Consider the following 24,558-nt stretch of genomic DNA (forward strand, 5'->3'; position numbering starts at 1 on the left):
AGCCCCCATGACTCCTCCCCTCTGGCAACCCACAATCTGTTCTCTGTATCTATGAGTCTATTTCAATTTTGCTCATTCATTTATTTTGTGCTTTAGATTCCACTTATAAGTGAAATCATATGGTATTTGTCTTTCTCTGTCTGGCTTATTTTAATGAGCATATGCCCTCTATATCATCCATGCTGTCACAACTGGTAAAATTTCATTTTTTTATGACTGAGTAATATTCCATTGAATATATGTACCACAGCATTTTTATCCACTTATCCATTGATGAGCACTGGGGTTGTTCCATAGCTTGGCTATTGTAAATAATGCTGCAATGAACATAGGGGTGTATACATTCTTTCAAATTAGTGTTTGGGGTTTCTTTGGATATATACACAGAAGTGGAATCGCATGGTCATAAATCAGTTCTATTTTTAATTTTTTGAGGAAACTCCATACTTTTTTCCAAAGTGGCTGCACTAATCTGCATTCCCTTCAACAGTGCACAGGGGTTCCCCTTTCTCCACAACCTCACCAGCACTTGCTGTGTGTTGATTTATTGATAATAGCCATTCTGACATATATAAAATGGTTTTAAATATACTTTCTCTGATCATTAGTGACATTAAGCATCTTTTCATATGTCTACTGACCACTTGTATGTCCTCTTTGGAGAAGGTTGTGTTTTTAAAATAAAGTTAAGCGTATTTTTAATAAGGTTAAGGTTTTCAAATTTTCATTTTTAAATCAGGGCTTCTAAATTCTGAATCCCGTCTTTTCTCTTAGCATTTTCGTGGTTTATTTTTCTTCACTACTTAAATTCTTAATCCATTTGTAATTTATCCTGGTGTAAGGTATAAGAAATGAATCCTTTTTTGTTTTCCAAAAAGCTACTCATTTGCCCCAAGAACATATATTGAATAGGCTTTACCACCAGTTTAAGGTAACACTTTGTCATATACTAAATCCCACATGTAAATCCATTTGATTTTTGTTCTGGAATTCCCATTTTATTCCATTAGTCTGTTGAATGATTTGTGTGCCCGTGCTACATTTTAAAAAATTATTGATGCTTTATAATACACTGAATATCTAGTAGGACTAATCCCTAATATATATATATATATATATTTTTTTTTCTTCCAGAATGATCCAGGCTATTATCTTCTCATCTAAACTTTAGATCCAATTTTTCTAGTTTAAAAGAAAAGAGAAAAGGAAAAACTTTGGTAGTTATATACTTATATAGTTTCGTAATGAAATTATATTTTAATGTAGAGATTATGGACATATTTATGGTCTTGAGTTTTCCTATAAAAGAATATTGTATGTCTGTTCATATCTCCAAGACTTCTTTTCTGTTCTTCTAGAGAGTTATAACATTTTCTTTATAAAGATATTGTATATGGTCGTTAATGTATAATATTTCAATTTTATTTCCTTTTATGCTGCTTTTGTAAATGGAGTCTTTCATTTAAAATATTTTCTAACTGGCTTTGTTTTAATATTAAAAGGCTAGTGATTTTTGTAAGTGTATTTTACTTCCTCACTGAATTCTCTTAATCTTTCTTTTAAGTTTCCAATTGTCAAATCAAATAAAATAATTTGTAAACATGATAATTTTGTCATGTGTTCCATTTTCATGCCTGCAGTTACTTTCTTTACCTAATTCCATGGACCAGTATTTCCAGTAATATTGATAATAGTAGATGTAACAGACACATTATGTTGTCCTTGTTTTAATAGTAATATCTCTGTTTGCCTATTAAGTTGGATGTTGGCATTGGACTAAGATGGATAGATTTTTATCATATTAAAGAAGCACACATCTATTTTTGTATTTTTTTAATCAAGAATGTTTATTAAATTTGGCCAAAGCCCTTTCAGCATCTATAGAATTATGCCTTTCATCCTTAGATCTTTTAAAACAATTCAATAAATAAATGGATATCCCGATACTGAAACTTCATTTCATATTGAGAATAAATCTCACTTGGTCGTAATGTTTTACTCTGCTCTTTAGACTTTTGGGTGTTGTTTATAATGATTTTATTGAAATTTTTGTACATATATCATAATTGAATAAACTAGTTATTTTCTCTGAAACCTTCTCAATTTTTATGTAAAGATTTAAGTACTTTGTAAATAGAATTTGGGAATACACACTTATTAATCTGTGCTCTGGAATGGTTGAAATAGCTTTGGAATTTTCCCTGTGGTGTACAGGAGCCAGCTTGCAGGGGCTCACAGGTCAGGTTGTGCACATCTCTCAACTACGAATAAAGTAACATCACGTCTGTAGCTTGAAATCAGTCACGGTGGGAATATTCATGTCACAGAAATTGGTAAGCACCACAGATCTGAGGTTTTGCTTTTTTGTGTTTGTTTGTTTGTTTTTCAGAGACCCAATTGTTAAACATTGAACAGAGTACTGCTGAGTAATTTTCTCTCCTAACGTCAATGAAATTTCCCTATAAATCCACCTAGACTTTGTGCTTTTTTGGGGTCATGATAGGTATTTATGAACTTTATTTTACCTCTGGAAATCAATCTGTTTGACAGTTTGGGAAAATTATATTTTCCTTGAAAACTACCCACTTTGATTTAGACTTTCAGATATTTGCAGAGGGGTGAACAAAGTTAAAGTTAGTTCTCATGATTCCTTTAATTTTCTCCTATTTCTGTGACTTTCTTTTTGCATTTTCTTCAAATTTCCTTGATTAGCATAGTAATTTAGGTTTTCAAAAAATTAGCTTTCAGATTATTTATTATACTTCTTTGCTTTCTATCTTACTAATACCTGGTTTTAGCTATGATAATTCATTTCTTTTGGTATACTTAGTTGAGTATATTTTGAATCAGATGTTTAATTTATCTTTTACATTTTTTCTTCATTAAAGTTATAGATATATACATGTATCCTATATAATAAAGAGCTAATATGCTAATGGTTGTGACTCCCTCATGCCAAAACGACCGATCAGCAGGAGGCTGCATGTGCAGCAGGTACGTGGGTGGGCGGGGCTGTGTGCATGGCTAGGTGCATGCAGGTGGGCAGGGACTTGACTCTGGAGGACTTGACCAGTTTCTGGGTCCCACCAGCACAGCGGCCACGGGACTTTTCTGGGTCCTGTCTCTGGCAGCAGTGACGGGGGCGGCAGCTGTGGACTCTTTCTGGGTGGGAGGGCAGGGCTGCACATGCAGGGAGGCAAGTGCAGGGAGGGATTCCGGGACTTGTGTGATTTCACGCACCGGGTCACTAGTATATATTGTGTATGTATATGTATATGTATATGTATATGTATATGTATATGTATATGTATATGTATATGTATATGAAGTATATGTACATTTATATGTATATATAGTTAAATCTGTTTTCCTCTGAAAATAGCCTTGCATCTATTTATAGGTTCTAATAGGTAATTGTTTCATTATCATACTTCTCTGGCTATTCCACAGTTTGGGCTTGTATGTTTTGTTTGACTTGAGATTTAAGAATATTCAAAAATTTCTGGGTAGCTGAGCTTTCTGCAATCTAATTTTTAAATTAATTTTTAGTTTTATTACACTGTGACTTGAGAGTTTTTGTACTACTTATAGTCCCTGAAATTCTGTTTGTGACCCAGTATGTCATTATTGTACAAGGCTGTATTTGCCAAAAGGGTCAGAGCAATATTTCTGGTTTCACATTCTCTTCTAGAACTTTGCCACTCCCCATCAAAAGGTGGAGTCTATTCTCTCTTCCCCTAAACCTAGGCAGGACTTTTGTGACTACCTTGATGAATAAAATGGAGCTAAAGTAGGTCATGATAGACAATAGGACTTTTGCCTGGCTCTTACACTCTCTCTAGGGCAGTGGTTCTCAACCTTCCTAATGCCGAGACCCTTTCATACAGTTCCTCATGTTGTGGTGACCCCCGATTTCATTGTTACAAACTAAACATAATTAAAGCATAGTGATTAATCACAAAACAATATGTAATCATATATGTGTTTTCCAATGGTCTTAGGCGACCCCTGTGAAAGGGTCGTTCAACCCCTAAAGGGGTCGCGACCCACTTAGAGCTCCACCACTATGCTATGAGGAAGGCCTTATCAGCCTACAGCGGAAGACCACATGGGAAGGAACTGAGGCCCCAGCTGGTAGTCAGCATCCATCACTGAGTATATGATTTTTCAAATAATTCTAACTCCCAGATTTCAAATCTCCTACCGAGGCCTCAGATATTACAGAGCAGCAATAAGTCCTTCCCACTGTCCTCTTTTGGAATTCCTGACCCGCAGAATCTGTGGAACTAATAAATGTCTTGTGCTTAGAGACCTCCTGAAGCTGGTCTGACAGGTTGAAACTCCCACATTTATTTTGGGCTGGGATCAAGCTCTTCGATCCTACCCTTCTATCCATCTTGCAGTCTACATACTTTCTGATCAACAGCACTACCCCTTCTTGTTTTCCAATTAGTTATGGTATGAGTATGTTTCCCCCCCCAATAGGGCGTAGTAATATTGTTTCTATCATTTCTGCTAACACCTTAAATGGCTTCCTGACTTAGTCATGCAAATGGCCTACAAGATGCTACAAGTTCTGGCCTCTGATAGCATTTTGACTTCCATCTACACTCTTCCTCCAACCCTCCCCTCCGCACTAGATGACTAAGTCTAGCCACACCGGCCTCCTAGCTCTACTTCATGTATGCCAGTCATGCTCCTATCTCAAGACCGTCCACTTACCCTTCCCTCTGCCTGGATGACTCTTCTCTCAGATATTCTCAGGTTTCCATCTCTCACCTCCTTCAACTTATCACTCTAATGCCCTTTTCTCATTGCTGCCTTCTGCAGTGAGACTCAAATGATCAATATTGCCTTGTTTTCATCTTAGTACTTATCTCTAACATACTATATGAATTTCATTTTTTTATTTTAGTTATTGAGCCTTTCAATAATAAAATGTAAGCTCTTTGAAGTCAGAATTTTTGTTTGATTTATTCATCTCCTATCCCTAATGTTTGGAAGAGTGTTTGGCATACAGTATGAGATCAGTGGGTATTTTTTCTAATTAACGAATACATTTTTGGAAATTCAGAAGAAGAAAAGGAGGCTGTGGAACGTGCTCATTATGCTATCTTAGTTTTCCTTGTACTGTACAGTTTCCCAGCTACTCCAGCATTCACTGCCCTGCCTACCCCGTTCTCCGGGGGACCTTGACTATTTGATTTACAGACTGTATGAAGTAAGTCCTAGAAAGATTCCAATGAAGCAGATGAAGAAAAAATAAATTAGACATAAAAAGGAAAGCTCTCTCTTGAGAGAAGAAATTTGTGGGAGAGGATGGTTATATGGGTTTCTTTAATCAAAACCAAAGTGAGGGACTGCATCTCATCCTCTTTGACTCGCCTTGATTTGGGAGAAACTGATGAGGTATAGCAAGATAAATAAAGGAATAAAGAGCTAATCCATAAGAGAGAAGGCTGTTTTATTGTTCTTACACAGATGTCTGTCCTTACAACACAAGATTTTTTTTTCCTTTGGGGTGAGAATGGGAAGAGGGGTAAAAGGGCAATTTAAATTGGAATCTCCAGGCAGTCTGTGTTTTGGAATTAGTGTTGCATTATTTTCCTGGCTCCCCACCCCCTCCTGTCTCTTACTGAGAAACATTTGCCCTGGAACAGCACACAGAGTTTTCATTAGCATCCCTGAGGATAGAACTCTGACCCCACAGACTAAGGAAGCTACAAATGGAAAATTCCAACTTGCTGTACTCTTATTTTCATGCTAATGTTTCTGCAGAGAGTATTTAAAGAAACAGATGCACAGGAATAATAAAGCTTTGAGGACTAAGGACTCTGACAACACTGGAGTGTTTTTCCAGGATGGCCTTATATCTATCTGCACTTGTAGAAGTCCAGAGAGGTCAAGGTGAAACAGGGTTTCATTTTATGAAGAAGTTGAACTAGCATTGACACAGAGAGCCCCGGATCTGGGTTTCATATCCTGCCTGGATTTGAAAGTCGTGTAACTTTCATTTCACTTCCTTCAGTCTACATCCCTCAACTGTCAATGACAGATGAGCATATCCTTCAGTAAAAGCCTTGGGGAGCGGTGATTTCCCAGGCTCCCTTGACAATCCACACCCGAGTTCAACAATAGTCATCCTTTCCTTACATCCAACCAAAACATGCGGCACCACTGTATTTTCGGCCCCTGGTCACTCCCCTTGTATTCTGTGTAATAAGGAAAACTTCTCATCTTTTTCTTAGAATAACTTCATCCTGGATATAAATCCTCAAGTGGAAGATATATAAGAGCATACATTCCACAAAGCCAAATGGTCTCAACCTCCTCCTCTTAATATGCAAACAAAGGTTATATTTTATTTCACCATAAACATACCTCACAGAGGAAAAACTAACTGGAGACAGAATAATCATATATAACCCCTGTTTTAAGGTTACTTCTCACCCCTCCCCCCACAGTCCATCTAGATTATGGCTAGAAATTCAACAAGAATTCCACTTGGTCTGTCCATGAGTCCTCTTCCACACTAGCAGGGAGAGTTCCTGCAGCTTTGTTAGCTACACAACTGGCTCCATTCCAGTGGTGGCTTTAGATTGTATATAGTCAAGTGCATAGGAGCAACAACTGGGTGGAAATGTGTGAGTAGAGAAATAGGGGATGGAAGATGTGTTTTGAAGCTGAGTTTCTCTACCCAGCACACATTGTTCTTCTCAGTTTGCGGGTTTACATGAGTTGACCAGGGGAAAGAGCCCTTAAACAATTGGAAGTAGAAGGTGAGGAAGCATAGCCCCTTCTTTATACCTGAATATAAACAAGTTAGCAGTGGCCACTCCCAAGTGATATGATAAACCCAGCTTTCTCCTTCCACCTAGTTGTTCAATTCCGCTCTCACTTCCATCCAAGGCTGCCTCCCAAGCCTTCGTCCTTCACTCATCGTGCCCTTCTCTGCACTCCTACATCTAGCTCGGCCTCTGCTTTCTATGTGCAGGCCCTTATTTCTCCACTTAGACTATAGGATTCCTGAAGGCAGAGCCTACAGCTTCTTTTGCTTCTCCCACAACCACAGTGCAGGGTTCCTCTCAAGGAAACATGGCTGGGTGATTGATTGAAGAAACAGAAACAGGCCCCTGGGGTGACCTGAAGCATATGGAATTCTGATTAAGAGAACTAAAAAGTCAGAAAGCCCCAAGCCACACCCTTTATAAAGTACACACATCCCAACAAATCCAAGGTTATTGGAAAAGTAACAGCCCTTTCCCCGAAACAGCCCAACCAAAACTTTCATTAGAATGGATAAAGAAGCGAAGCAGTAAATATTAATGGCTGGGAGGGGAAGCCGAGGAGAGCAGGCTCAATGAGCAGGTGTCCCCCTCACTCAATCTTAATCCACTTGCAGCCAACAACGTCATCGCTTGGCCTTCTTGAGCTCACCGACAGGCCATTTTTCATGATTTTACCATTTCTGGCCCAATGCAAACTTTTTAATTAAATGTACCACATGATTCCAGATGTTTGTTTATTTGTTCCAAAAAAGGTTGTAAAATCTCTACATTAGGAAAAACCTGTGGCAGGGCTAAAGCTTTCTACAAGAAACAGGGAAATGAGGAAGTTGGAAACCCTGGGACTGGGAAGTTAATGCTGGGCAGAGCTCTCAGCAGAACAATCTAGACAAAAAGCATTGGCTTCACATACCTCTTCCTTCAGAAACCCAGGATTCAGGAATCAAGCACATCGGGCACTTATTAGTTTATAAAAGAATGTAGCTCATCTTGAGCCAAAGACTGGAAGGGAAAACATTTTTGTGGCTGCTTTGCCTGCTTATTGTATGTTTGTTGCTGTTGCCATGAGCTCCACTATATAAATCCCAGAAGTCTTCCATTTAGTAGACAAGATTATAGCTTATGCATGAGTAGTAGGGGAGAATCTTGCAGGGTGTGTCGGGGGCTGGGGGGCGGCATGGGTGTGAGAGAGGGGATACAGGCAGGGACCACAGCTTCTCCGCACACACTATGCCAGCTTCCTTGCAGCCTTCTGCTCTCTCTGTAATGCTCTCTATCTCTACATAGAATCAGTCATTAGGTCGGCCTGTTGCATTTGCTACAGAATGTTGCTCTGTAGCGCCAGTAACTCTAGGTCTTCATCATCAAATGCTAGATTATTTTAACATTAACAAAACTGATGCTGGACTCTACATTTTAGTTTCCAAAGCCAACCTCAGAAATGCTTTGAAAAACATGGGGACAAAGAGCATTGACTGACCATTTTCTCTGATGCCCAAGCCAAGGAGAGCCTGCAATCAGACCATCGGCAACCTGGAGCAGCCCCTCCATAGTGGCCATGAGGTTTCCTTCACATCACCCCACCCTCCTGGCCCCAGCTGCCTCCCCCATCTGTTACTCAGTTGTTTCCTACATTATCTTTGCTATAAACATGCTCTTTGAAAGCAATAGAGTCTGTAGTCACATAGCCTGGTGTCAAGGAATCAAAAGCTTCTAAAACTGGAACAAACTCCTTTCTATGCCATCCCACAGTGGCCTCCTAGAGTCCAGGCTCTTCTTTCCAATCCCATGCATACTGCTTACAGATGAATAATCCCCTTGCACAGCTTTCAATCAAATCTAGGAGCCCCTGGTTGTTCAATGACGGTTATAATGCAAACCTGCCCTACGTGAGTGACCTTATTTCTGACTTTTAAAAAACTCATTCCTTGCTTCTTGTCAGTTCTATCTGTTCTTACCCCTGTGCTTTTTCTTTACCCACTTCCTTTGTATGGAATGTCCTTTGCCCCCGACCTACCCATGCTCTACATGTTCTCAAAACCCAAAGCCAACATCTTCCACCAGGCCTGACTATTCTAGCCTTTGCTGGTTCCTATCTTTCCTAAACATCCATGGCACTTACACCAGCTTTTACAAGTAAGGCAACTCTTCATTATATCATACATAATACCTTGTCTGATTAGCATTGCTTCATTTTAGGTATCTCCACAAATTCCCAGAAGATAGCTACTGTGCCCTCTGTTTCTGAATTCTCCACAAACCCTAACAAATACTTTGTACACAGTGGATACTAAATAAAGACATGCTGGAGGAGTCCTTGGTTGACAGTGCTGAGAGCAATATTTATCCTTTCAGGGGTTATGTTTGACCAATGGAAGGGATGAAAAACAGCCCGTGACTAAAACTTCAAGACATTTAGAATCTTCAAACCTGTCAATCTCATACCCTCCATTTTTTTTAAGAGAGAGGGACATGTTGTTTTTGTTGTTTTGTTAATCCTCACCCAAGGATATTCTTTTTTTTCCATTGATTTTTTTTTAGAGAGAATGGAAGGGGGGGTAAGAGAGAGAGAAACATTGATTGGTTGTCTCCTGCATGCACCCAGACTGGGGCCGGGAATCAAACTTGCAACCCAGGCACATACCTTTGACCAGGAATCGAACCTGAGACCCTCCAATGAGCAGGCCAATGCTCTAACCACTGAACATGCCAGCCAAGACAGAGGGATATGTTGTTGTTTTTAGTACCATTTTTTATTTGCACTGTCAGAGGAAGGGTTATTCTTTTGCCTGTTCATCTTACAGAAGTGAGGTATGTTACTGTGGGTGGGTGGGGAGGTGATTCTAATATTCCCTCCTTATTTAGCTTTTGAAAAATAAGAACCAAATTCCTAGCTCCTTTGTGTGCATGAGTGCACCACAGTTCTGCCTGAAGAGTAGAAATAAAGCAATTCCAGAGACTGCAAATGAAAGATCATCCTTGGAGAAAAAGGATAGGAAATGGACCCCTATGGATTTCAAATGCTTGAAGGCGGTTGCTTAAAGTTCCTGGCTAGAGTCCACGCCAGTCTTGGTAATAGTCTAACAGATTCATCCATCTTCAGATTCCACTTGGCTGGCTCTTCCATCACTGCCACCTTCCCAGACAGCGCGCGCACATGCACATCTATCTATATATGTGCGGAAGTTTTAATCTACCCCACTCTCCATTCCAATCCACCCAGCCTGCTTGGTACACAGTGAAGCTGTTGACCCTGCAAAGCAGTAGGGAGATGAATTTGATGACCCAGACTAGAGTTTTTAAACCATTTCAGCAAGGTCTAGAATCAAAGGAAAGTACAATTTATTCAGCACTTAGTAAAGTCCTTTCACTGTGGAACAGAACGCACACACTGAAAATAGACTCCCGCTGCCACCCAGATAAAATAAACCTGTCAACCACTACTGTCAACTCACTAGTCACCTCGATTAAATAAAAGCAACTTCAGCATTTCTCAGCATCTGAGAATTCCACCAAGATTATAAGCCCATAAAAGCATTATGAAGAAAACAAAAGTAATAGGTTCTGTTGATAATGTCATCAGAGGAAGGTATTTTACATAATTAGAAAATGCTAATAATAGCTCTGCTCAAGAAACCGACAGATTCACTACCACCACCATCCTCCCCGCCACCCACACACACATACACTTACACAGCAAAGCCATATCATGAAGTCTGAGAGAAGGCGTCACCAGAAAGAGACCGGCAGGTCTGCCCAGCGTGGTCTAGAATGTGCGGGTTCTTGACTTCATGTAGAAAAGATTTCACAACACAAGTCTACGCAGTTTTCAGAGCAACATTTATTAAAGCTGGGGACAGTGAGACAAAGGAAGGGCTCAGAATAGAAGAGGCAACCGGGGAGAGCCTAGATGTTGCTGCTTTGGCTCTCTAGAAATGTTATAAGGAAGAAATGAGCCACGTGGGGCTGTGTAGACTCACTCAGAAGGAAAAGTCACAGTGGCAGAAGTGAGCCAAGATGGAGCTGCTGTTAGCTCACTGAAAAGTCAGAGAAAACCGGGCCTTAGAGGCATGTTCAGGGATTAGCCTGGAAGGAACTGTGGCTGCCTGCTGCTCCCCTGGTTGCAAGTCTCATGGGGACCCTTAGAGTTTAGGAGAAAGAGAGCAAAAGTACACGCCTGAGAAAATGAGAGGCATGGGCTTGCTCCAAGGAGAGCATGCTGGCTTGCTTTATCTTGAGGGTTTTCTAAAGGCAAGAATTTTAGAGGAGGTCTCTGGGGAGGTCTCAATGAAATATTCATCAGCTTTCCAGGTATGTCCTTCAATATACTGATTCATCAAAATGAGCATCTAGAGGGGTTCAGGTCATTCTCTGGTCAGTTTCACCTTCAAAGAATGTCACCGAAGAGGGACCAGGATCAAGGCGGGTCTGCCCCAGCATGATCTGGAATGTATACTCCATTTGCTCCTAAGTGTCCTTGGTTAGGGAAGGTAAGACATTGCAACATGTTATCTGGCTGTAAATTGCTTGGCCAGTTTGTTCAACTATCTCTCCGTTTCCCCATTCCATTTGCCAAGGAATTTTCCTAGCTTCTTACTATCCTGCCTCAAAGGGAGCCACTATTTGGCAGGACCCACAGATGAAATGTTCCTCCCATCCACAGGTAGGCCTTCCTTACCAATAGCCAGTGTAGTTTTCTCCTCCCCTTATCTCTCTATCTCTATCTCTATCTCTATCTCTATCTCTATCTCTATCTCTATCATCTCTATCTCTATTTCTCCCTCTCTCCACCCCACAGCTTTCAATACACTTTGCATAGAAAAAGTTGAATCTGTCATGTTCCTATGAACCTTCATTGAATCAGTGATGTTTTTTGAGAAATCATCAGATGGTTGGCTCCCTTGAAAGACTACAGTGAACACTTGAACAACCGAAGTTTGGACTGCACAAGTCAACTCATACAAGGATTTTTTTAAAAATAAATACATACAGCCGAAACCGGTTTGGCTCAGTGGATAGAGCGTCGGCCTGCGGACTCAAGGGTCCCGGGTTCGATTCCGGTCAAGGGCATGTACCTGGGTTGCGGGCACATCCCCAGTGGGAGATGTGCAGGAGGCAGCTGATCGATATTTCTCTCTCATCGATGTTTCTAACTCTCTATCTCTCTCCCTTCCTCTCTGTAAAAAATCAATAAAATATATTTAAAAAATAAATAAATAAATAAATAAATACATACAGTACTGTAAATGTATTTTCTCTTCCTACAAACATTATCTTTTCTCTAGGTTACTTTATTGTAAGAATACAGTATGTAACACATATAACATACAAAGTAGGTATTAATTGACTGTTTATGTTATTTATAACATAAACAATAGGCAATTAGTAGTTAAGGTTGGGGAGTCAAAAGTCATAAGCAGATTTTTGACTGTGCAGAGGGTCAGCACCACTAATCCCTGTGTTGTTCAAGGGTCAACAGTAATCAAAATATTCCAGAAGATAGAGGCAACAAATAAGCAATGCTACCTCAGTCACAGGGTCTCAGCTCAAGTGAGGCCTACCTGGCAAAGGCACCCAAAGCCATCGATTGCTTATTCCACCTTTTTAATTGGTCATTGGGAACCAACAAGCAATAGGCAAAAAGATTTCTTGATGCTGAATCACTGAACTATTAAGATAACCTAAATAAATGCATCTATTTTCCTTGAGTTTTTACTATTATTCTGTGTAGATTTTGTTTATTACGATCAAACCAACTTAGCTTTCACATTTCCTGTGGGCTGACATGGCAAGATGGTAGGAGTATAAAAAACAGAAAATGGTTTAAAAATTGGGTGAAAGAGACAGATTGCCTCCGAATCCTATAAGCCTAAAACAAATTGTGCTGAACAGTCTGGTTATCGAGTAGCCCCATCTTGAGCCCTCCTGAAGGTATTCTGTTGTTGGCATGTAGTTTCTCTGGCCAACATCTCCCCATCCCAAACATCATTGTCTACATCACCACATCTTCACATGCATCCATTTAATTTTCTGCTTATTCATTTCACTTTGGCTGATTTAAATAGTTGGAGCAAAGCACTTTGTATTTATGGCTTCTGTGAAAATACATTTTATGGCAGCTCAGGCTAAAACTGTTTAAAAAATAAACATAAAAAACGCTCGCAGTTTTTCTTTCTGTCTTTTTCTTCTTTTTTGAATGGTTCACATTGAGCTGCTTCATGGAGATATACAGAAAAATCAATTGCTAAGCATAAAATGCAATTCACATTAAGGAAACTGCAAACAATAACTAATTATGATAAGTTGCTATGTAAATCACTCTCTGACAGTCCCAGCAATCAATTTCAAACACAAATAGACCAAGCCCCTTGTTGGAGAAGAGGATAAGCACCTAACAACTGTGTCAATAAATAGAATAGCAAGATTGCCAAGGATGGATAGAGGCAGGACAGATATCATCTCCAAGCAAGTTTTCATAGCAGATTTCCTCCTGGTTTCTTGCTTTCTTTCTTTTATACATTTAAATTCCAGTTTTTGATATGACAAGCTAACTAACTATGGCCCATCTTCAAGACTATATAAGCATCGGGAAAAAATTAATAATTTAGAGATTTTTATTGGGCTCACAATTACTTTGCAAAATACTTGTGCAAATAAACAGGAATGGGACCTTCAGCATGATAACTGTTGGTGAGGTAGGATTATGGTAGATGTGCTGGATTGCACATTTTAACTAGGTATTACCACCCCCTCTTCTAAGGTCTCTTCTGCAACTCAGAAGAAAACCTGAAAACTACATTTCCCAGAATTCTCTGGGCAAACAGTCCTAGGTTAGACTGGGCCAAAGAGAGATACTGGAGTAAGATTTGGAAATCCAGAGAGAAGGAAGGGCAGGGCAATGTATAGAGAGTCCTACTGTTTGAAGCAGTATCCATGTGAATTTCTTGAGAATCACCCCCATTTTGTGTAGAATTCAGTAGGAGATTTCTGGGGGTTCCTGAGATACCCAGACTGATACCTGAGACTCTAGGTATCAGTTTCCCTGAGTCAGTCCTTCCCTGATTGTGTAAGACTCCCATTCCTTACAGTAAAACCCTTCATAATTTGAATATATAGTGTGTCTTCTATTTTCCCTGTCTTAATTCAGACTGATATCATCGTATTTTCCTCTCTGGTTTCTCAAACTTTCTCTGTGCCAGAACTGATAGATGTGTAATTTAAAAGAAGGGGAGGAGCATAGCAGGCAATTATTTTGACAGAAATAGGCAATGCCTGCTTCTCTGCAGCCTTAGCACAGGCTATGGAAATCCACCAGCAGTGGACATTTCCAGGCTGTGCCCCTCCCTGCACTTTCTCTCCTCTTCCCTCCAGCTCAATGCCACAGTCAGTCCTGCATTCGCTTCAAATGTCAGGAGTGGCCTGGGAATCAAGAACAGGGAGCTTCACTTTTTTCCCTTGCCTCTGTTACTGAGTGACTCAGTCTCCTCTAGAAATTCTTGGGTCTTCCTCTGTTAAATGAGAATGATAACATTCCCACTTTATCGGGTTGTCTTAAGGATGACATGGCCTGTGCTCCAAATAAAAATGTCTTCCCCAAAAGACACAATGGTCTATATAAATGAAAATTCTACTTCTAAAAGCCACCAGATAAAGAGTGGAAATATGGCCCGTGCACATGGCATATTTAGAGACATTTCTCCAGCAAACATTTCACCATTCTTCATAACGTGGATACCCACATATAGTACGTGGACTGCCAGTCAGTAGCAGCTGAGATCACTGACACAGCCCCATGTCCCTGCACTCTGAAGACATGCTCAGGCCTAGAGCAGAATTTTCACAGAGACTCAGATGGAGCCTTCTAAAACCTTAACTACAGCACAACCTGCATCATATTGAGTGTTCAGGCCCTTCTTTGAGAGCCTCTGTTCTAGTAAAAGTTTCATTAGTTGCTTCCATTTGTCCTACTCCCTTTCTACTATCATAACACCAGAGTTTAAAAACTATGACATTAAAATAATTATCTACTCAAAAGTTATGTAATGTTGCTAAATGCTGTCTGGCATTGAATCAATAGACATGGCTTCCATCCACAAAATCTGGGTTTCTGAGAGCAGCAGAACTGTGGTCTGAGGTCCACACGGTTGGCTATTCCCTTCGGTATAGATGGGTCCTTCCCCAAGGAAAGATGGGTCCCTTTTCTCAGATACAGTCAAGCTACCTTGCAGAGGTATCTGAGTTACTGACTTTCCCCCAGGTGTCCATCACTTATCATTTACTGAACAAATATTTTCTGAATTTCTATTAAGTAGGAGGCACTGCATATATAGTGGTGAGCAAACAGACACAATCTCCTCCACTCTTCCTAAGAGCTTAAAGCCTATCTAGGAAGACAGTCCCTGCAAAGGTAAACCCAACCTAATACAAATGTGCAGGGTGGGATCAGAGAATCCCCTTGGAGCTGTGATACTTAAGCCGATACCTGAAGAATGAGTAGGAATCAGTAATGTGAGAGGGGAGACAGGTTCAAATCTGTACAGCCCCTCAGGGAGCTTTCATTTGTGAGAAGTTCAAGATGTACCTTTACCTGACCTCTGTCAGACAAAGCAGACTAGGAACAACTGCACTAAGGAAGATATAGACATAAACATTATAAGTACCTCAAGAGGAGAAAAATAAAAACAGATAAGATCAGAAAAAAGTTTCATCCAGGAAGCAGGAAGTACTGCACATCACTGGAAAAATAGAGTCCCCTATCTCTTGACCATTATCCTGGGCCCTGACTTTTCTTGCATTTGAATTTAGAGTCCTTAGGACATGAATCTTAGGCCCATCAAACTCGACATTGGAAGTTACATAAAAGGACAAGTAAAGGGGAAATGACATGTATCAAAAAATAGCAATTTTCACATGAACTACTGCCCGATAGTTTGTGTAGTTGTTGGTGCGGAATGAAAAGAGATTGGGAACTAGAGGAATCAAACATTATTTGCAAATAGAACTTAAGGTTTTATGGACCAAATTTCAGATCCATGGAGGATTTCACCTGGGAGAGAAGTGATGTAACCTGCCTTCACAATGTGAAAGTAGTTATCTGAGTAAATGTTTGTAAGCTTTTTCCATGAGGGTATTAATCAATGACACTCAAATAGCTTGCCAATTCATATGATCAGAAATTTAGAATAATTTTTTTAACTTAAATATTTTTTTAAAAGATGACACTAAGTGGTTTCATTCTGGGTGCCAAAATATATGGCTTTTCCCATTGGTGATTGTATGATTCCTGCCAAGCTGAAATATATCAGTCTCATCTTTCCCCCACATAGATCAGTCCAATAATTCGGCCTTACTGAGCCTCTTTGCCTCTCTCTTCCTGGTTTCCTCATGTATAAAGGCCCTAAAAACCTGGCCATCATTTCATGATGCTTTCTTGCTTTTTCCACCACCCGAGTCCTTAGCACTGATCAGGCACCATGTGCAATAAATGTATAGAAATGTTCTTCAGAAAAATCAAGACACCAGCTGTTGGCTTCCTTTAAATAACATTTTTTCCATTGATGCTGGGCTCTGATGTCATCTAAGAGCACCTATTTTCACTCTAACCACCTTAGGCAAAAATTTCCATATTCCAAATATTACTCAAAATATCTTCAAAACTTATTTTCTTATATCCCATCTCTTTAAGGTTCAGATTTATTACTTGACTGTTACAATGACAGAGGATCTTTATCTTATTCATGAATAACACTTATCTGATGGAATCCTCCTATTGTGAAATCTCAATTTCATGGTCATATCAACTTTTACAAGGAGTCTGAGATTTCAGTTCCTATGCAGTGTATTCAACAGGCTATATACAGTAAAATCACCTTCATCCAACTACCAAAAACAAATAGATAAACCCATGATGATATGATGCTAAGGTTAATTTGTTATTCTTTCTAGATTAGGCATTACTATTATCCTAGGGGAATTTGAAAAAATGTCTCTAAAGAGATGTGTTCAAAACCTTCATAAGGACATTTAGTGAAGGAGACCAATTCACGCCTCTTAAAATATAACATGTTGGCAGCAATTTATTCTACCTGACTTGGAGCAAAATTGATTTTTCACAAAATTGACATGCAATGAACTGTATCACAATTGAACCCTAATGGAACAATGTATATTTAAATGTAGGAAAGTTCTACTGTGCCCAGACCTCAAAGATGCAACACAAGCCCAAGTCACAGACAACAGGAACCTGGCATGACCTCTGGACCATTTTCTACAGAAATGCGCCATATGCCCAGAGCCCACATGTTCTCAGAGGACCAGCTCACCCCTTTCTGGGCATCTCTACAGCCTTTTCTCCTACCCACTGACTCTTCAGTGTAGCTGGGATGACAAAGCTGGACCATCCTTACTAAGTGACCACTGCATGGACAAAGGGAATTTGCTGCTTGGGGAAACAATTTTAAAGTATGCAATGCCCTCAGTCTAAGCCTGTTCTTACTTACCCTTGGAAGGTAGGTTCACAATTAGGAAACGTGGCTGTAGTCATGACTGGGCTAAGAGGAGGTAAACAGGTTACACCACAGGGCCTCATCCTGTCCTAACCAGTTTCAACAAATGGGATCACATAGTCCTTGGCCTAAGCAGCCAGCTTAGGGATAAGACATTGTTAAATTATATTCCATACCGACTCTACAGATGGCAGTAGGAATTCAAGGCTTTGGAAAAACTGGGGAAGCCAAATTGTTTTGGGGATCAGAGAATTCAGGGAAAACTACAGATGGATTCTCTTCAATATTTCCAGGCAAATTGAAACTCCTTTTAGCTGTCATATGCCGTTCGTTTATTTTTAAATTACAGATTTCAACTATTATACTCCTAAACAATGACACTTTTTCAAATATTAGTGAGCTTTCTAATTTCTCTTCATTCCTTTTGCTGGAGGTAATTATCTTAGTAATTTTTAAGTACTATAAACTCTTTTTTTAAAATAAAAATTCACCAAATTATATTATACCATGGATTTATTTGCCTTCCCAGTGGACTGCCACTAAATTCTGTTTAATATGAATTCAAGTTGCTAGAGCTGACAGGTACGGTTTTCTCATTAAGGACTGAAAAGCACTGTGTTCTTGCTAAAGTACCGAGGCAGCAGTAACAAGGCCCAGAGCATACACAGCCAGGTGTCCTTCCCTGTAACAGAGGAGAGCAAGAAAAGCTGTGTTCCTACCTCGGTGACTGGTGAGTTCCCTGGAAGCAGAAGGCAGGGGTGTGTAGTGGCACTCTGGAGGGGCAGCCGCGCTGTCACTGGAAGCCTGCATGATAAAAGCAAATATCAAGGTGAAGCAACACCAAACACTAAATACCTTTGCTTACCAAACATGTCTCCTTAGGATCTGGGGTTGCAAAAAACAGTATTGACCCAGACTCTTCTTAGGAAGCAAGAGTTGTCTGAGTTGAGGTGAGATGCTGGTGAGTGCAGGGTAGACTGCAAAGCTTCGAGGAGCCTATAGGAGGAAGGGCTCTGAGAGAAAGGGCTATTTGTTCATTGTGCTGAATTGAATGAAAAGGGAGAAAAGAGAGATTGAAGGCAGGAAATGATGCAGACTTAGTTTTCTGTCATGTGCCTTCTTCTAGTAATTCCCACAGATTAAATGCTCACTGTGAGTAGATTTCTATGGAAACCAGTGAAGAAGGGAAAAACTTGGCTGGTTTACGTGGGCCCAGTGGCCTGGATGAAGACTTAAGAATCCACAGTATGAAGTGATCATGTGAAAGGATAGAAGCCATAACAGACAGTGCAATCGGGGTTGCTGGCTGAATTTCACAAGAGAAACCCAAGTGAAATTGGAATATATATAATGGTTATCAACAAAACTTTGCTATTGCAAGGCCTATAAGAAAATGATATGAAATACGTCTATGACGATGCTTTTTTTTTTATTGTACAAAAATAGCTCTTTAACCATCAAACTCTATATATGGTGTGACCCAGGCTGCTAACTCTCTCTTTGCCTTGCTCTACTTCCAAGAAGGGTAAGGCAGGAAGAAAGGACCACGGCTGTGAAGTCAGTTGTCACTTAGAACCGATGACCAGTGTCACACTCAGAATGTGGCTTCTTACAGCAAAAGCATCACCCTTGCAACTCTCATTGAGACTTCTGAATCAAATGCTACTTTTTTTTTAATATCCCAAAAGAAGAACATCTGCTAGGATCAAAATTCTAAGCTTACAACCTTTCAAAGATTCATGAAAAAGTAAATTTCATTAATGCTACATTTTCCTTCTGCAAGAGGAAATACATTCTATGGGATATATTTGCCCTGCTAGGAGCAGGCCTTTCCTCCAAAGAGATTATCTACATTATAGGAATCAAAACTAAGTCGGAGATTAGGCCTACTTGCTAGAAAAACCCTTTAACCCCCCTTTCTGACCTTTGAGATGTTTGATTAAGCAGCTTTCAGTGGAGACTTGTATAAAGAGTTTTGAATGGTGCGAGATCAGAAGCTCTGTCCCTAAGGTGGAGACAGATTTCAGGTAGCATTACTTCTCTCCAGCTTCAAGGGAAATACATGGTGTTTAACCTTGATGCAAGGGTATGGGGTCCAGAAAGATAAAAGTTCAGTCACCAAGAAAAATGTTTTAAAAAGTAGATAAGACTTGCTAGGTACTACATCATTAGACATCGAGGATGCTGCAATGATATAAAAGGGGTCAGAAATATGATTAAAATTCAAATACTAGAGTCACCATGTGTTTCTCCATTTGCATTCAAGGTCTCCTGTAATCCCTCTGTGATAAATGAGACACAAGGACAGTGTTCTGAAAATGACCTCTATTCTGATGCTTGAGGCAGGACATATGGGCTGGGGTACGGAGGCCGTCTTTCCACAGATCTACCACACTCCTTTCTAAGAGGCCGGAGCATCTTTCTCTGCCAATGTTTCTGCTCCACCTCACTGCTAAAAAAGCCTAAAATTCCAATCTGATTCTTAGGTTGCTATATTGTGATATTTCTTAGTACTTTTATTCTCAATTTGGGCTGTTGACAATTTAATGACAGCTTTTCCTAAAATTACTGGAAGAAACTACCTTTCAGCAAGTACCCCTGACTGGGCAAAACATTAGAGCTTTGTAACCAAGGATAAAATAACTATTTAGTTTTATTTCCAATTGTAGTCAAAGCAAAAATTGTGCAGCTTGAGTTCTGTCTTGCAGTCATCATTCTATGCCTACCATTTAATTACTTTTCTGCTCAGTGTCCATTTATAAACTCAAGTCATGGAAGAGAATCCAGGAAAGAACAATGTTGCCAATTCTGACTTTTGGTGGGACTTCCATGGCCAGATGTTTAAGAAAACTACCACCAATCAAGACTCTAAGTACCACGCCTTGGACTTGGCTTTTATCAGAATGAAGCTCATGTAATCGCCTCATAGTGATATACACCCTTGGTCTCTGAATGTTATGCTTACAAGCATGATTCAGAAGAACACAATTATCACATAAAAGAAATGGACAAGACAATGTCTTAAGTTCTATGCTACCTGTCTAAGAATAAAGAACTCCCCTTAAAACTGAAGCAGTATAACTATAGTATAACAATGATGAGATAATAGAAACAGAGGTGGGGTGATTTAAATAATGTGGATTTTACCTAGATTAAGAAGATATGGCTAAATTGAGGACAGAGAAATTTGGGTAAATCCGCATCTTCATAATTACAAATACTAGTACTCTCCAATCTTTGAGTCCTTACCAAATTTCCTAACTACCTATGGCAAGAATTATACTTTTACATTTTACTTTTTAAATCACTCCTGGTAAAGGATATTTATAAAACATACAATAAAATATTAGTATCCAGAATGCATATGCCCCTTATTAAATTACAATAGAAAACTGGACAAAGGAAATGTCAGGTAATTACAAGAGAAAACCTGAATGGTCAATAGATAAAAGAGAAGATGGTCAAATTTACTAGGATTTAAGGGGATGCAAATTAGAACAACAAGACAATCTTTTTCACCCATCTCAGTGCAAACATTTAAGTCTCTCAAGTGCTACAGAGAATGAAAGGAAACAGAATTCCCATCTTCTCATTCCTTGCCAGCAGGAATGTTCATTGGTTCAAATACTTTGGAGAGTAATTTAGCAATATGTATAAAATTGAAAATTGGGACAGCAATTCCATCTAAAATATACCCTATGAAAAATTTCACTCAGGTCTGTAAGGTGGAACATAAATAATGCAGCATTATTTATAACAGAACAAATTGGAAATAATTCAAGCGTCTGTCAATGAGGAAGATGAATAAGTAAAATGTTGTATATCCATATGCTGGAATAATATTTAGTATTTAAGAGCAATAAACCTGATTTATCCATCTCAATTTGAGGAGGTCTGAAAATTTAATGCAGAGTGAAAGGCAAGTTGCAAAATGATAAATGTAGTATAATATTATTTATGTAAATATGTAGTTCTTTGATCTCATGTGTATCTGTAAACATTTAAAATTATAAAAGTTATACATTAAATTCATGAAAATGGTTGCCTCTGCCAGTGGTCAGAGTTATAGGATTAGAGCTAATGCAATGGGGGGGGGGGGGGGAATTCTCTTTTCTATATAAGGTTTATTTATTTTTATTTAGAGATGCCTTGAAACAAATATGTCAAAATATTAGAAAATTACCAAATTTTTAAAACTTTTGTATATTTTTAAAATTTCTCCAAAATAAACACAAACATTGAAAAGAACAAGGACTCCTCTCTGATCCATACAGTCCTATGTTGATATGAACCCATAATTAGAGGAAAGTTTCTCCAACAATTTTCCAATACTTGCACAACATGGACTAGGGCCATGTCTGGTTAACTTTTTGTTATGAAAAATCTGTTTCTTCTAAAGCTATTGAGTGTGACAATAAAATGGGAAAAGCTGATAAATAATAGTAAAGGCTTGGAATCCTCTCAGGCTGGTAAGTCCTTCTGCTTCAGATTTGTCAGAGCACGCTGAGGGTTTCTGTACTCTTCTCCTACTCACAGTTTGAGAGTTGCTAATGATTTTTTAAACTCACATCAATAATGCTAATAGTCACTAATATACTGCACTCTGCCATTTCCATAATGCAGGAAGGAAAGTAGAACTTTGGCAACCTCGTTGGAAAAAATTCAAGGAAAGTACAGTACATTCTACAAGAGACTTGCAAAGTGAGAATTTCACTCAGTGGTTACAGAAAACAAATGTCTTCGGATGTGTGTGTAAAATGCAAGCCCCTGCCCATTGGGTGCATTCCATGGAAACCTGCATTCCAGTGGGTATTTCTGAACATCACGGATGCCCTGAAGGAACATGATACAGACCACAGGAGAAGAGATTTGGCAGGCTTCAAAACAAGAAGGGGAGGCTACAAAGTTGTTTAATAGTCATAAATCTCCTACTATTTTTCACAAAATACCATCTAAGACCACAGCTCCACAACTCATTCCCCATCACTCAGCTCAAGTGGAGCGCTTTGGCATGCTCACTCACCCTTAAATCATGCACCACATAAAGTGATCCCGGGCCTGGGAAATTTGTCAGCCTCTTTCAAGTAAAAGCAATCTTCACTTTTCATCACAATTCATTCCCTGAAACTGTGGTATAAAGCTGACTCTTCTAAAAACATTTATTTTCTCTCATAAGAAAAAGCATCACTCATTTTGTTATCAAGTATTTAATAACCACCTACTAATATGCCAAGCCTTGTGCTGGGAATACCAAGAAAAGTAAAATAAGGACCTTGGTTGTATTCCTGACTCATAAAAAAATTATATCCATGATTAATACTGGTTAATAAGAGTCACCAACTCATAACATTACCCCCTGCTCTGCATTATCACAGAACTTTGTCCCTGACCTCTATTATGGCACCTGGACACATGAAACAGTAATTATGTCCTTGCTTATTTCTAATTCAAGTTAACAAAGAGCTTTCAAGTTTAACTGTATTAACTTCCAAGATTAACTATACTATTCACCCTTGCACCCAACATGTTGCCAGAAATACAGAAAGAAGTCAATGCATGATGCTTGAATGAATAAAACATTTTAACGGCAAAGACAAAACCATATACCATGATCATAATTCAACACAAAAGTGTGAGTCAAGTTGCCAGAATCAGAGGCAAAGACATGCCAGCCTGAAGGTGGAGCCTTCCAACCTGCTCATAGGTCAAGGCACTGTGCCTTTCAGTGTGAAGCAAGACTGAAAGACTCCCACAGATGTACTGGGCATGAGAGGCAGGGGTAGGAGGAGGATTAGCTGTGTCTTGTTCAGAGCAAGAAGCCAAAAATTTGGGGGAGGGGGGAAGGTAAGGTAGGATGAAGATGAGTCACTAACCAGGGAACCAAGAGAGAGCCCGGAGGGACAAAAGGCAATGTTTGGGCATTTGCTGAGCATTGTGCTGAGTTAGGGAGCTGAAGGGAAATCCAGACCAGAAGTCAGTCAGTCAGAGGTAGAATGCAGGGAAGGGCTGTGCCAAAGGCTTCTCTGGACTGGGAGCCCTTTGTGGGCAATAGCCTGGAGCTTCCCATTATTTTTATCTGATCTAAAGGGGGTCTAGTTCTGCTAGGGCCTAAAGTGTCATCAGTTTCACTGTAGGTCAAAAATATTTATGGATGGGAGGAAGGAAGGCAGGTAGGGAGGAAAAGAACCAGGAATGGAAGGAAGGAAGAAAGGGCATGGGCATATTGTGGACCTTTACAGAAATAATCAAATCATAAAATGGCAGAGTTTTAGAAGACCTCACAAATCATCTAGAGCAGTAGCTTTCAAAAATAAGTTTAGCAGACACTTATATAACAAGAGAAAACAAGAATAATCTAAATATCAGGCATTATAGGAATAACCATAATTTCTTATTGTAACCAAATGAAATTATAAAAAAGAAATATGAACAATAAAATGGCAATAAATTCATATCTATCAACAATTGAATCTAAAAATAAATGAACAAGGAATCTAATGAACAAAGTAAACTATGAATAAAATAGAACCAGAGGCATAGAAACATGGAACAGACTGAGGAATCTCAGAGGGAAGTGGGGAGGGAGTGGGAAGAGATAAACCAAAAAAGTTATATGTATACTAGAGGCCTGATGCATGAGATTTGTGCAAGAGTAGGCCTTCCTTCCCCCGGCTGCCAGCACCAGCTTCCCACTGGCACCCGGGACCCTGGCTTCCCTCACAGCCCCGGCTTCGTCCAGAAGGTCGTCCAGAAGGACATCTGGTCCAATTAGCATATTACGCTCTTATTATTATAGATATGCATTACCTATGGACACAAACAATAGGGTGGTGAGACCTGGAGTGGGGTTGAAACCAGGGAGGGGAACGATGGGGGGTAGTGGGGGCAAAGGGGGATATCTGTAATTCAACAATAAAGATTTTTAAAAAAAGAAAAAAAAGAAATATGCAAATATTTTATTATATAATATTAAGTGAACACAGTAAATATTAAAAGTGTATATGCTTTAATTTTTAATGATATACAATTTGTAATAGGTAAAAGTTAATAAGCAAAGATTGAAAGAGTTTTGTTCCAATGTGATTTATGGCTTTGGCCCTTTGAGGCCAACACAACCAGTGGTGTCTGGAGTCACACTGTACCAGCTGTGTTAGTTATTAAACAGCCATTATTTAAAATTAAATTATATACACTTACAATTAGATAAATTATATTAAAAGTAAAATAACTCACCATGTACTTTTATGCTCTTGAAAATGTTAACATTA

The 24,558-nt window shown here is 39.3% G+C and overlaps 1 protein-coding gene across 1 annotated transcript in view; it reads right to left on the reverse strand.

The window, feature by feature from the left end:
• LRMDA (leucine rich melanocyte differentiation associated) overlaps positions 1–24,558 on the reverse strand; it is a 979,651-nt gene that overhangs the window by 173,646 nt on the left and 781,447 nt on the right. The window contains 1 exon segment of the mRNA XM_023755143.1: positions 18,010–18,094. Within this exon segment, the coding sequence (XP_023610911.1) occupies positions 18,010–18,094 (85 nt within the window).

This window comes from Myotis lucifugus, unplaced genomic scaffold, assembly GCF_000147115.1.
Source record: "Myotis lucifugus unplaced genomic scaffold, Myoluc2.0 scaffold_69, whole genome shotgun sequence".
Taxonomy (NCBI): Eukaryota; Metazoa; Chordata; class Mammalia; order Chiroptera; family Vespertilionidae; genus Myotis; species Myotis lucifugus.